At 40.7% G+C, this 13,986-nt stretch overlaps 1 protein-coding gene across 2 annotated transcripts; it reads right to left on the bottom strand.

The window, feature by feature from the left end:
* Window positions 1-3,341: 3,341 nt before the first annotated feature.
* LOC134347669 (gamma-crystallin S-1-like) lies at window positions 3,342-5,229 on the bottom strand. Of its 2 annotated transcripts, none has more exons than XM_063050044.1 (3): window positions 5,191-5,229; window positions 4,857-5,099; window positions 3,342-3,617 (listed from the first exon to the last, which is right to left on the bottom strand). In XM_063050044.1, exons 1-3 carry the CDS (start codon window positions 5,197-5,199, stop codon window positions 3,342-3,344), a joined length of 528 nt encoding a protein of 175 aa, XP_062906114.1. In that variant the 5' UTR covers window positions 5,200-5,229. The 2 variants fall into 2 exon arrangements, with proteins under 2 accessions (XP_062906114.1, XP_062906115.1); XM_063050045.1 differs by having other exon boundaries at window positions 3,342-3,610; window positions 4,853-5,099; window positions 5,191-5,214.
* Between the last annotated feature and the right edge of the window lie 8,757 nt (window positions 5,230-13,986).

The following is a 13,986-nucleotide window of genomic DNA, read 5'->3' as shown; positions in this document are numbered from 1 at the left end:
GAGTGATGGAGTCTTGCTCCATTCATATAGGCTCAGTGTGAGACAGTATCTGGACAATATTTGGAATACACTATACAAGTCTGGTTATTCATTTACAAATCTGGTCGGGGGCGGCAGGGTAGGACATTGCTTTCCAGCACCAGCAATCACGGATTTCCGCTGCTGTCTGAAAGGGGTTTGTACATTCTCCCCGTGACTGCGTGGATTTCCATCGAGTGCTCCAGTTTCCTTTCCCATTCCAAAGACGTATGGTTAGGGTTACCAAGTTGTGAGCATTCTATGTTGGTGCTGGAAGCATGGCAACTTGTGGGCTGCCCTGTGCAAACATCGCTGATTTGATTTGATGCAAACGATGCATTTCACTGTATGCTTCAGTGTTTCTTTTTTTTTTGTAATTTATTTTTTTATTGCATTTCATCATCAAACACACATTTCCATAAGATGTATTTCAGATACTGTACATATATATCATATAATCATATTTGTCACAAATCTCCACATAATATTTATCTGAGGTATACACTTATAGAAAGGAGAGGAAAAAAAGAACAATCAAAAGAATGTTACGTACCCCGTAACTGGGTTGCCAAACCAGCAGAAATGGATCACTCAGTTGGAGTCTGGAGTACTAGAACTAAGAAAGTTTTATTAAAGAAACAAGCAACACAGTAATCGAAAGGATAATAAATGCAACAATTCAACAATGATAACCACACATGTGCACAGAATTAAGATAACAGCATCAATCAAGCTCTATCGTTGTCTAGGGGTAAATGACCAATTTCAAAATGACAAAGTTCAGTTCGCAGTAATCGTTGCCATGGCGATGGACAAGGTGGGGGAAGAGAGACAGAGAGAACAACTCATCATTCAGCACAGCTTCACTCACAGACCAGCGAGATTGCTCACGAGCAACTTTTGGGCGGGTCCTTGGTGATGTCACCTGAGGTCACCGACTGTGACCCCTCCTCCAGATGCGGTCGATCCTCTGCAGTGAACCCGGCACCCAGGCAAGGGCGGACACACACCGGGTTCCCGCTGATCGTACCTTTCCACCCTGTGCGTTGTCCGGTACTTCTCACCACTCGTGAGAGGCGCACCGCTTCCAGGGTCTCGTTACCTCGGGTGGCGTGTGTCGTCTTAGCGAACCTGTCCCTTTTTATCCCCCTGCTGGGGTATCGCCTGTCCATCACTTCAAACAGTTCAGGGTTCAAAGGGGGGAGCCGCTCCAGACAGCTCTTCCTCCCACATCCCCTCATTACACATCCCCAGACGCTGCTCCATTGTTCCTTATCTCTCCTTCCCCTGAGGGCAGGTGGCAGACCAACTGCTGATGCCACTGATGCTAGCCCAGGCCAGCAAACATCTTAATTTTAGGTGTATTCTCGTAACAAGAAGAAAACTATGATTTTTTTACAACATATTTATTGACTTGTGAGAATAAAATCAGGCCTATGAGGTGTTATGTAGTTAAACCATTTTTCCAGTATGAATAAAATTGTTCCAACTTATAACTAACAGATGCTGTTATCTTCTCCATTTTGTAAATGTCCATTGTAATTTCCATCCATACATTTAGAATTGGTGTTTCAATACATATGTAACAAATAAAGCAAATACTGTAAATATTAGAGGTAATCTATCTAAGGAAGAATATTCTTGAGATAGAAAGAGTGCAGGAACATTTCATCAGATTGATTCCTGTGTTATATATTTTTTTAATGGAAATTTGGAGTAGATTGGGCCTATACACCCCAAATTTTAGTTAACCTGTTATCTAAAAATCTTATTACAGCAGTGCCTGCAGGTGAGGCTGCTGATATTCTCACAGATGAAATGAATAGATTCTATTTTTTCAAGAGCAGCGGGAGGTCAGTCCTGGTGTCTTGGCCAGTAATGATCCCTCAGCCAGTATCACAAGAAATAGAGTGTATCTCGGTCATTATTACATTGCTGCATCTGGGACCTGTGTAAATTGACCACTTTTCTAAAAATGCAGCAGTGATTAAATTTGAAAATCACTTTGTTTATTGGAAACCACTGTGCTTCACTGAATGGTCCCGGAAAGTGTTAAATGATTGCACCCCATGTTGCTTTCTCTTTGCCTATATTGTCAGATTTCTGTTTGCCTCTGATTATAAAATTACACTTGTCAGTAAAACAGATTATTCAAGTAACCTGCAGCATATTTTAATTGATTACTTTAATATTTAGACTTCAAAGTGGTTGTGACTATACTTTGTGAATTAAAATGTTTTCATAACGGATCAGCGATAAGAAACCTTGACAGTACTACTGAAATTCACTGCTTGGTTGAGAAGGAGGAAAATAGACAATTAATATTTTGAGTTGTTAGGGCATATTCTGGAGCTAGAGTACGTAGCAAATATTAATTTCAGCAGCAGCCAATCTTCAGATTTGAACATAGATTGAATTTAAAATGCAGCTCAGAACAAAAGTCTCCCTGGAGCAGCAGACTGGGGTTGATTACAAATCATGAAACTCCCACTCACTTGATGTCTGCATGTGCGTGAATCCAGAGAGAGAGAGAATGCTGCTTAACATTCATTTTGGGTGTCTGGAGTGTGGGTGTGAAGAAGGAGGTGTGTGAAAAATATATGTAATTCAACAGAAGCATTGTGGAGACATTGTAACTATTGAATTGTCTTGCTGTTGCCTTTGATGTTTTGCATTTAAAAATATCATGTAATTTTGGGTTAGGCAGGCCTCTTCTCCCAAGAAAGTCACGAATATGATGACTGTATACTCGTTTTGCTTCTATATCTGCTAGCTTTAGTGTCCCTTCAGTGCCTTTGTTCATTGTTACAATAGGGTCAGGAGTTTCATCAGGACTAGGTCAGTAGGATCTTGACCTGCAACATCAACTGTACATTCATGGATGCTGACTGATCCACTGAGTGTCTCCTGCAGTTTGTTTATTTGCTCCAGATTCCATCATCTCCAGTCTCTTGTGTCTCCATGGGAGACAGGAATTGACTTAGTCCTCTTCACATCTTTGCTTTCATTTATCATATTTTGATATGTGACTTCCACAGTAAATTGACATGGTTTTAATATCACTATTGCATATTTCCCTCTGAAAAAGATCTTATCCACAATGCCTTATCTTTGACCTTTGTTTCTAAAGGATATAGTTATCCAGAATGATTTACTTGAACATTTGTCTTTTTAACTTTATTGAGACAAAATGTACAGTATGTCACTCTCACATAGCACAGTATTTTAAAAAAGAATACACAAAACACGGAAGTTGCTTATAAAAAAGACAATTTTATTATTCCCAATAATACTTCAGAGAGATAATGTCTCACAATAGAAATCTAGAAGTTCCTCATGCGCCTGAAGGACCCAATGGTTGAGTTGTAGCCACCCCAGGTAGTGTATCTCCTGTATTCCCCAGGTATCAGGAAGTACTGTTGGCCTCTGTAGTTGGGATGTTCATAGAAGATCCAGTAACCATCCATCACCTGACAGGAGTGGATGTCACGGTAACGGAAACGATCGTAGACAGAGGGACAGTCGTCCATGAACTCCATCATCTGGCCTCCAAAGTTAGGTTTCTCATAAATTCTTATTCTGTAATTTCTTCCTTGGTACTGGAATAGAAAGAAGATTATAATTGTGCTGATGTGCCTCTTGGTGAGACATGATCTTTCAAGTAAGTGTAGATAATGTTTCAGAACCAGGAACAACTGAGTTAGCTCTAATGAAGCAGCCGATCATCTACTAACTGAAGGCAGTATCCATTTCCCTTGTAAAGCTCTGAGAGCCACAAATATAATTTAATTTTTTGATATTTAAGTGGATTGTTTAGATTTATCGTAGTGGAAACTTTTTGTCATTTTTATTGGAGCTTAACATTCTTTGTGGTATGTGTGGTGGCTTCAGGCAGTAGAACAAAATGGCAGCCTCCGTGGGATCCATCTAATAGTTGAAAAATCACAATAAATGCCATCCCCTCTGTAACCAACACCTGAAATAACAACAAGATGAAAAAATACGAGTAAAGGATGCAATCTCCTGGTTGTCCAAGCTAACCAGAGCTGCAATAAAGTAGTGAAAGGTTTGGAACAGGAGATCCAAGTCTGCTTCTATCAGGGGTACACATAAATAGGATACTTCAATTACCAATATCTAATTAATGCTTAGATTTAAATGAGATGGTTTTCTGTCATGTAATCTTAATATATTTTTATAACAGTAGAAACTATAAGTTTCAATGACAAGGAACCTTTCAATAAGTTTAAATCCTGTTCCTCTCAGCTTACTTAAGGCGCCATAATTTGTCTGATCATTTTATTTTGAATTTATTTACGTAGACATTCAATACTGTAATAGGCCATGCTTGCCCAGTGTGCACACACCACTCATTAACACCCCTGTGACTAATTAAACTGTTAACCTGGACATCTTTAAAATGTGGGAAGAAACTGGATCACTGGGAGGAAGCATACATGGTCATATTGAGAACACTAGCTGTGGGCATTAAACTCAGGTTGCTAGTCTGTTATAGTGCTACACTAACCACTAAGCTACCACGCTGCCCCAAATTAATCAATCATATTGCTTAAATTTTGGACTAGTGTGCATTTTATGCTGGTTTAGATTATCTTGCTCCAGGAATAAAGCTTTTCAGCTTCATAGTTACTGCACAGAGAAACTTCATTAAATGTACAAATGTGAGATAATTAAAGTGTTTCACAAACAGATTCTTTTTACACATGGAAAGAGTTGGGGTACTTCCACCAATGTGAGAATTCGATCAAATGCACAACAATTTACAGTTTTATCCTCCTTGTTGAGGATAAAGTATGCAAACATAAAAAATGACTCACTTGTGGGAACCTGCGACAGGACTTGACACAGGCATTAAATCCCATCCAGCGCTGGTAGTCAGGATACTCTCCCCTGCTCAGGACATACTGGTATCCCATGTAGTTGGGTCTCTCGTACAACACCCACCAGTCACTCTCGACACGGATGGAGTTACAGCGGCTGAAGTAAGGGGAGAGGTCAGCACAGTCGGAGCTGCACTCATAGTGCCGACCCTGGAAGTTCCTGTCCTCGTAGAAGATGATCTGTGTTGAAAAGAAAAAAAAAATCAATTAAATTTTTACCTGTTCCAATGAATAATTAGTCAAATAAGATTGTTTTGATTGTTAACCTTACCTTTCCCATTTTAAGTTCAGAGTTGGATAAGCAAGTCCTGGTGATGCTCAGTATTTATATATTTGAGTGAGCATCCTGAAAGAGAATGGCTGTGTTATTTTGACAAATCCCAAGTGCAGATCAGCATTATAAACTGTAAGTTTAAATGAGTTAGGGTTATTTCAGGAACTCTCTTATTCATTGCTTGTTCTCTTATTCAAAGCCATGTGCTTTCATGCCATTCTGATTGTCTAGATTCTACGTGCTGCACTGCAGTCTGAATGATTCAGAGATGAAAATCCACAAAGATCAATGAAGTCTTTCTGGAATAGCAATGGCCTGGAAAACACCTGAACGGTGCCTGATTTGCTGCCGATTCTGTTCACTTCACTGTCTGTCCACTTTAATTGTTCGAACAAATTAGCCTGTAAAAGTCAGGGCTGCATGAACACCAGCCACCACTCCCACCCCCAATCTGTTGCAGTTGGTTCTGTTGCCACCAGTTGCAATCCATTATAATCCCCCTTCCTATTCCCACACCAGCATGTCCATCCTTGGCTTCTACTGCAAGGGTGAGGCTTGATGCAAACTAGAGAAACAGTGGCTTATATTTCACCTTGGCAGCCTGCAGTCAGTGTTCCCTCGAAGGTGTGCGCGTGTGCAGCTTTTGCTCCTAGTGTACAATGGAATTTAAACTGTGCACAAAAGGTTGTCATCCTCTACCTCGTTGGCATGTTAAGTATATTGGATGATCATACACAATCACAGTTTCTTTTCCTGTTTCAGTTACAGACATTGATCATTTGGTAAAATGTGCATGTTTGAATTCCCTACCTTCAGTGTCAAACACCATTCACAACAGAGTTTTTAAAAGTCAATAGAAACTACAAGCCGATGACTGTTGATAATTTGAAGCCAATAAAGAAATTGTCCCTTAGTCATTGGATGTGTTTTATATACTTCCATTCTGTTCTTCTCTCATCTGTCTGATGGTACTCTGCAAAAGTCTTATTTGTGGACTAAGAATGGGAAGGGGGGCAGGGAGAGGGGAATCATGGTTGGAAAAAGGGGAAGGGAGCACCAGAGAGACATTCTGTGATTATCAATATACCAATTGTTTGGAATCAAATGACCGTGCTGGTGTCATGGGCTGAGTGTGCCTGCACCCATGCCATACCCCACCCCGGCACTTCTTCTCTGCCACCTGTCCCTCTCTCTTCCCATGGTGCTCCAGCCTCACCGTTCTCAACGTCCTTTTCTCCTACCTGATTTATAAATTCATTCTCTGCTCTACGTTAACAATCACAAGACTGTGCAAAAGTGTAAAAGACCCATCTCTATATATGTGCCTAAGACTTTTGAGCAGTACTGTATGTCCTGTGTTGTGCACGTTGGTTCCAGAGGAACATTGTTTTTGTTTGGCTGCATACATGTGTACAGTTGAATGATAATAACCCGAACTTGAACTTGCAATCAAGAGATTTTTTGATGTCTGAGAAGTCTGTGCAAATAACCGCTCAATTATACATCGCTGTAAGATCAAGCTATCTCTGAAACCATTTCATTGTTTGTCTAAGCTTTCACTGACAACCTAAAAACTTAGCTCTCTTTCTCTTTTCGCTGAGGCTTCCTGATATTTGCAGAATCTTTGTCTCCTCTTTCAGAGTTCCTGAATATTTAGTTCTTTGTCTTTATGTTTTATTGTGTCAGGTTTTCAACATTAAGGAATTAAAGCCAAAATCTCTCACGTTCTATATGTTTTAAACATTGAGAAATGGTTGTATTTCTTACCTAAAAGTAGTCAACATTGGAAGTGGATTCTCCTTGTTTTTGCTTTTTGATGTCAATGTTTTAGTTGACATAGAAAACTTACAGCACAATACAGGCCTTTCGGCCCACAAAGCTGTGCCAAACATGTCCTTACCTTGGAAATTACCTAGCGTTACCCATTGTCCTCTATTTTTCTGAGCTCCATGTACCTGTCCAGGGATCTCTTAAAAGACCCTATCGTATCCGCCTCCACCACTGTCACCGGCAGCCCATTCCACGTGCTCACCACTCTCTGAGTAAAAACTTACCCTTGACATCTCCTCTGTACCTGCTTCCAAGCACCTTAAAACTATGCCCTCTCGCGCTAGTCATTTCAGCCCTGGGAAGAAGCTTCTGACTACTCACACGATCAATGCCTCTCATCATCTTATACATCTATTGGATCTGTGAGAAAGCATGAAGGTGGTAAAATCCTACCAATAATTCTCCTCTACAAGGGGCTGATTTCAATTCCAGTTTTCATTGCATCACGTAAAATAATATGGTTTCAATTTCACAGTCCTGTGTCAAAGTGACTGAATACTACATTCTTACTTTAAGAAGGTCAGCATATTAAATTGTCAATAATATGAGTGCCATACATTCCTAAATTTGAAGTTATTGACTTGAAGTATATGCCTGAGCTGACATCAAATAGGGGGATTATTTAAAATGAGGCTCTGAATCATTTCATCCACTTTACATTGATCTTCACTGTAGTCTGATCAAAAATGAAGGGTATTTGTCAGGTTGAACTGATGTTATTATTATTCTCAAGACTTCAGTCTGACAGAATTATATTTTTCTGCTAATCTCTTGAGTTTTGAAAGCCCCAGTGATTGAGTTACAGCTGCCTTAGTCATTGCATTTCACAGTCGCAGGAAATACTGTCGACCTCTTTAGTGAGGTTACTCATAAAAAAATCCAGTAACCATCCACCATCTGGCAGGAGTAAATGTCACGAGAATGGAACTGATCATAGGCAGAGGGACAGTCGTCCATGAATTCCTCATCTGCCCTCTGAAGGCAGGTCTCATAAATTGTCATCCTATTAACACCTCTTTGGTACTATATCATAATTAAGATCAGAGCTCTGTCCATAATTTTGCAATATACCTTTGCTTAAACTTTCTAAGCTAAAACTCTACTCCACCCCCCTCCTCAATGAAAACACACAGAACTTTCCTGCCTAATCTGGAGTATTGTGTTTAGTTTTGGTCACCAAATTACAGGAAGGATATAAATAAGGTTGAAAGAGTGCAGAGAAGGTTTACAAGGATGTTGCCGGGACTTGAGAAACTCAGTTACAGAGAAAGGTTGAATAGGTTAGGACTTTATTCCCTGGAGCGGAGAAGAATGAGGGGAGATTTGATAGAGGTATACAAAATTATGATGGGTATAGATAGAGTGAATGCAAGCAGGCTTTTTCCACTGAGGCAAGGGGAGAAAAAAACCAGAGGACATGGGTTAAGGGTGAGGGGGGAAAAGTTTAAAGGGAACATTAGGGGGGGCTTCTTCACACAGAGAGTGGTGGGAGTGTGGAATGAACTGCCAGACGAGGTGGTAAATGTGGGTTCTTTTTTAACATTTAAGAATAAATTGGACGGGAGGTGTATGGAGGGATATGGTCCGTGTGCAGGTCAGTGGGACTAGGCAGAAAATGGTTCGGCACAGCCAAGAAGGGCCAAAGGACCTGTTTCTGTGCTGTAGTTTCTATGGTTCTATGGTTATGGTTCTACATCCCAGAGCAGATCGTGTTCCATTCACCAATCATCTTGCACAAACTGACTCCGTTAGTTCTTTATGTTCTTTTGTTTAAAATTATCATCCTTATTTTCAAGACCTCCCTGTGAATTTTACCTCTTCAGCTCTATAAATTCCCCAGCCACGCATTCCTTTTATAGCCATTCTGTTATTCCTAACTAAAATGGCCTTACCACTGGTGATCAAGTCTACGGCAGTCAAGACTCCAGACAATGAAATTTTCTCTCTGAACATCCGGGTCTCTCAATCCTTCTTACCTTCTTTCAGGTGTTTTGTAGTTCTACTTTAATTAAGCTTTTATCACCCGTCCTAATCTTACAAAGCTCTGTTTTAAGTTAAGTTTGGTAATGGTGCCATGAAATATTGGGGGGGGGGGGGGAGTTTCAATTTATTGCATTAAAGATGCAAAATAAATGCAAGTTGTTAATGCCCTGTTCTGCTCTCAAAGTAACCAAGGTGAAGCCATAGACACCTGGAGACTTTTCACCTCACAGAGTCCCATATGCAATGATGTCATGGCTAGCATCCATTTGATGATATTATTGCCTTAATGAGTTGTGCAGTGGTGGTAATTTTAGTTGCAATGATAAAATTAATGTAATATGTAGGTAATTTGATTTGCAGTAAAAGTACGACATATTTTTGCTTCAAGTATCAGGTGGTAGGATTTGACCAACTTCATGCTTTCTCACAGAGCCAACAGATGGCATCCACCACTCTCTGTGTGAAGCAATGTACCCCTGACATTCCCTTGGTACCCATTTCCATGCACCTTAAAACTATGCCTCCTCATGTTAGCCATTTCAGCCCTGGAAAAAGTCTCTGGCTATCCACACTATCAATGCCCCTTTATAAGGTCACCTCTCATTCTCTGTTGCTCCAAGGAGAAAAGGCTAAGTACACTCAATCTATTCTCATAATGTACACCTTCCAATTCAGGCAACATCCTTGTAAATCTCCTCTGCACTTTCTCTATAGTATCCATATCCTTCCTGCAGTGAGGTGACCAGAACTGAACACAATACTCCAAGTGGAGTCTGACCAAAGTCTTATATAACTGAAATATTACCTCAAGGCTCTTGAGCTCAATCCCATGGTTGATGAATGCCAACACACCATACACCTTCTTAACAAAACTGTCAACCTGCGCAGAAGTTTTCAGTGTCCCATGGACCCAAACCCCAAGATCTCACTGATCCTCCACACGGCCAAGAGTCTTACCATTAATATTATATTCTGTCTTCAAATTTGACGTACCAAAATGAACCACTTCACACTTATCTAGGTTGAAGTCCATCTGCCACTTCTCAGCCCAGTTCTACATCCCATTGTTGTCCCACTGTAATCTTTGACAACCCTCCAGACTATTAATAACACCCCGAACCTTTTTGTGATCTGCAAACTTACTAACCCACCCTTCTACTTCTTCATCCAGGTCATTTATAAAAATCACAAAGAGGAGGGGTCCCAGAACAGATCCCCATGGAACACCACTGGTCACCAACCTCCATGCAGAATATGAACCACCTACAACCACCCTTTGCTTTCTGAATCCACAAAGCAAGGTCTCCTTGGATCCCATGCCTCCTTACTTCTGAAGGAGCCATGCATGGGGAACCTTATCAAATGCATTACTGAAATCCATAATCACTACATCCACTGCTCTACCTTCATTAATGTGTTTCGTTACTTCCTCAAAGAATTCATTCAGGCTCGTAAGGCATGACCTACCCTTGACAAAGCCATGATGACTATCCCTAATCAGGTTATGTCTCCCTATATGCTCATAAATCCTGCCTCTCGGGATCTTCTCCAACAACTTGCCCACCACTGAAGTCAGACTCACTGGCTGTAATTTCCTGGACTATCTCTACTCTCTTTCCTGAACAAGGGAACAACAGTTGCAACCCTCCAATCCTCCGGTACTTCTCCCGTCCTTATTGATGACGCAAAGATCATTGCAAGAGGCTCAGCAATCTTCGACTCTTCATGATTCCTCAGACTTAGAACTTCCACCATATTGCCAGTGTCTTTCACAGTGAAGACTGACGCAAAATATTTATTCTGTTTGTCTGCCATTTCCTTGTCCCCCCTTACTACCTCTCCAGCATCGTTTTCCAGCAGTCCAATATCCACTCTCAGCTCTCTTTTGCTCTTTAAATATCTGAAGAATCTATTCATATCCTCTTTAATATGATTGGCTAGCTTACTTTCATATTCCATCTTTACCTTCTTAATGCTTTTTTAGTTGCCTTCTGTTGGTATTTAAAAGCTCCCTAATCCCCTAACTTCTCACTGATTTGTGCTCTACTATTTGGCTTTTATGGTGGCTTTGATTTCACTTGTTAGCCATGATTGTGTCATCCTGTCTTTAGTACTTCATCCTCTTTGTGCCTTCAGAATTGCTTCCAGAAATTCCAGCCATTGCTGCTCTGCTGTCATCCCTGCCAGTGTTCTTTTCCAATCAATTCTGGCCAACTCTCTTATTCCTCTGTAATTTCCTTTGGCAAATACATCTCTTATTCCTCTGTAATTTCCTTTACTTCATTGTAATACTGATACAGCTAACTTTAGCTTCTTTTTCCTCAAATTTCAGGGTGAATTTGATCATATTATGATCACACTACCCTTGAGGTTCTTTTACCTTAAGCTCTCTAATCAATTCCAGTTCAATTCACATCACCCAATCCAAAATAGCTGGTCCCCTAGCGGGCTCAACCATGAGCTGCTCTAAAAAAGCTCTCTCACAGGCATTCTTGAAATTCCCCCTCTTGGAATCACACACCAATCTGATTTTCCCAATCTGCCTGCATATTAAAATCCCCCATAACTATGATAACATTGCACTTTTGGCGGGCAGTTTCTATCTCCCATCGTAACTTGTAGAACACATCCTGACTACTCTTTGGGGCTCTGTTTGCAACTCCCATCAGGGTCTTTTTACCTTTGCAGTTCCTTAGCTCCATCCACAATGATTCAACAACTTCCAACCCTATATCAACTCTTCCTAATGTTTTAATTTCATTTTTTACCAATAGAGCATGCCACCCTTCTGCCTTCCTGCCTGTCCTTTCAATACAATTGTATAGCTGGACATTAAACGTCCAGCTATAATCTTTCAGCTATGAATCAGAGATGCTTACAACATCATACTTACCAATCTGTAACTGTGCTAAAAGTTCATTGACCTTTTTCCGTATACTGCACGTATTCAAATATCACATGTTTTGTCCTGTATTCACCTTTATTGGTTTTATCCGCCTTTTACGTTCCAACTCAACCGGTTGACTGCAATTTTGCCTTATCAACAGCCCTTCTCGGCCCTTCTAGTCTGTGCCGAATGCTTACTCTCACTTAGTCCCACCGACCTGCTCTCAGCCCATAACCCTCCATTCCTTTCTTGCCCATATAGCTATCCAATTTTTCTTTAAATGACAATAACGAACCTGCCTCTACCACTTCTGCTGGAAGCTCGTTCCACACAGCTACCACTCTCTGAGTAAAGAAGTTCCCCCTCATGTTACCCCTAAACTTTTGCCCCCTAACTCTCAACTCATGTCCTCTTGTTTGAATCTCCCCCATTCTCAATGGAAAAAGCCTATCCACATCAACTCTATCTATCCCCCTCATATTTTAAATACCTCTATTAAGTCCCCCCTCAACCTTCTACGCTCCAAAGAATAAAGACCCAACTTGTTCAACCTGTCTCTGTAACTTAGGAGATGAAACCCAGGTAACATTCTAGCTCTAACTATCAATCTGATTCCCATCCCCCTACCAAATTAGTTTAAACCCACCCGAACAACCCTAGGCAGTTTGCCTACAAGGATATTGCCCTCGGTTTCATCCCTTTTGTACCCACAGAAACACATCTCCATTCCTCTGACTAAGGAATCTCCTATCAACACTGCAGTCCTCTTCACCTCTCCACTCTTCTGAGCCACAGCAACAGACTCCGTACCAGATATCCAGTCACTACGTTACCACCCCATTTGCCTGTATGCCTCAATAGTATCTAAAGTTATATACTTATTATTGAGGGGAATGGTCACAGGTATCCTCTGCACTGGCTTTGTATTTCCCCTCATTCACCTGACAGTCACCCATTTACCTGTTCCCTGCAAGCTAGAGGTGACTACCTGTCTATGACCTCCTTGTTTTCTTGTATGCATCGAAGGTCATTGAGCTGCTGCTCCAGTTCCTTCATACGTTCTTTCAGGAGCTGCAGTTTGTTGCACCTGGTGCAGATGTGTTTATCTGGGAGACTCGAGGTCTCCTAGACTTCCCAAATTCAGTTTACATGATTATCAAGATTTTCTTTGTAAAATATATCCTTCTCAGAATCTGTCAAGAAAAATGACAGGAGGCACTTGTTGTGTTTTGCAATTGATTTAAAGTGCAAAGATCAGACGGCCAATGAACCAGGCATCTTTTTCTCCATTAAATGTAGATAATATTTCTTGTGGCTTCAACTGTAGGATGTGTTGCCGATATTCTTCCTTGGTGAAGGACTGTTTTGGATCTGCAGCTGAAATTGAAGGCAAGTTAAATCCCGGGACTCCTCACACTTCCGGTGCTGCATTTTACTCCCAGTTTTCTTTGCACCTGGCAAAGGCTGGCAATAGTTAACAGTCACTAAATGAAAGGTCGCCGCTACTTTCATGAAGTCATCATAGCAAAATGTCAACAAACATAAATCATGGACCTGTGGCTGTATTAATTGATAAAATAGTTGATAAAGTCAAAGATGGAAGTTATTAATATAAGTTTATTACTGAGATTAATTTCTACTGAGTTTCATATTAATCAAAAAATGCCTGAACAAAGGTTATTGTATGATAAGTGTGACTTTATTTTGCTAAAGATTTCTGAAAGACTGAATCATGTTTACCAAAAATCAACCATCATCCCTTTATGTACATAAAGGACCCAATGGTTGATTTGTAGCCGCCCCAGTCACTGTATTTCCTGTATTCCCCTGGTCTCAGGAAGTACTGTCGACCTCTGTAGTTGGGAAGTTCATAGAAGATCCAGTAACCATCCATCACCTGACAGGAGTGGATGTCACAGTAATGGACACAGTCGTAGACAGGGAGACAGATGTCCATAAATTTCATCATCTACCCTGCAAAGTCAAGCCTAATCCTAATCCTGTAGGAATCTTCCCTGTACTGCAATGGAAAGAAGATTGTGTTGCTGAAGCCAATGTACAAATGTAAAACCTCCTCGTTAGGAATTTAAATA

The sequence above is a fragment of the Mobula hypostoma genome, chromosome 6, assembly GCF_963921235.1.
Source record: "Mobula hypostoma chromosome 6, sMobHyp1.1, whole genome shotgun sequence".
Classification (NCBI taxonomy): Eukaryota; Metazoa; Chordata; class Chondrichthyes; order Myliobatiformes; family Myliobatidae; genus Mobula; species Mobula hypostoma.
This window is presented reverse-complemented; position numbering and strand designations above follow the sequence as displayed.

What these genes read in the sequence shown, in the direction of transcription:
- LOC134347669 (XM_063050044.1), bottom strand. An exon ending in CCTGTCGCAGGTTCCCACAA is followed by an intron (nt 3,618 to 4,856) that starts GTGAGTCATTTT and finishes TTTCTATTCCAG; the next exon opens with TACCAAGGAAGAAATTACAG.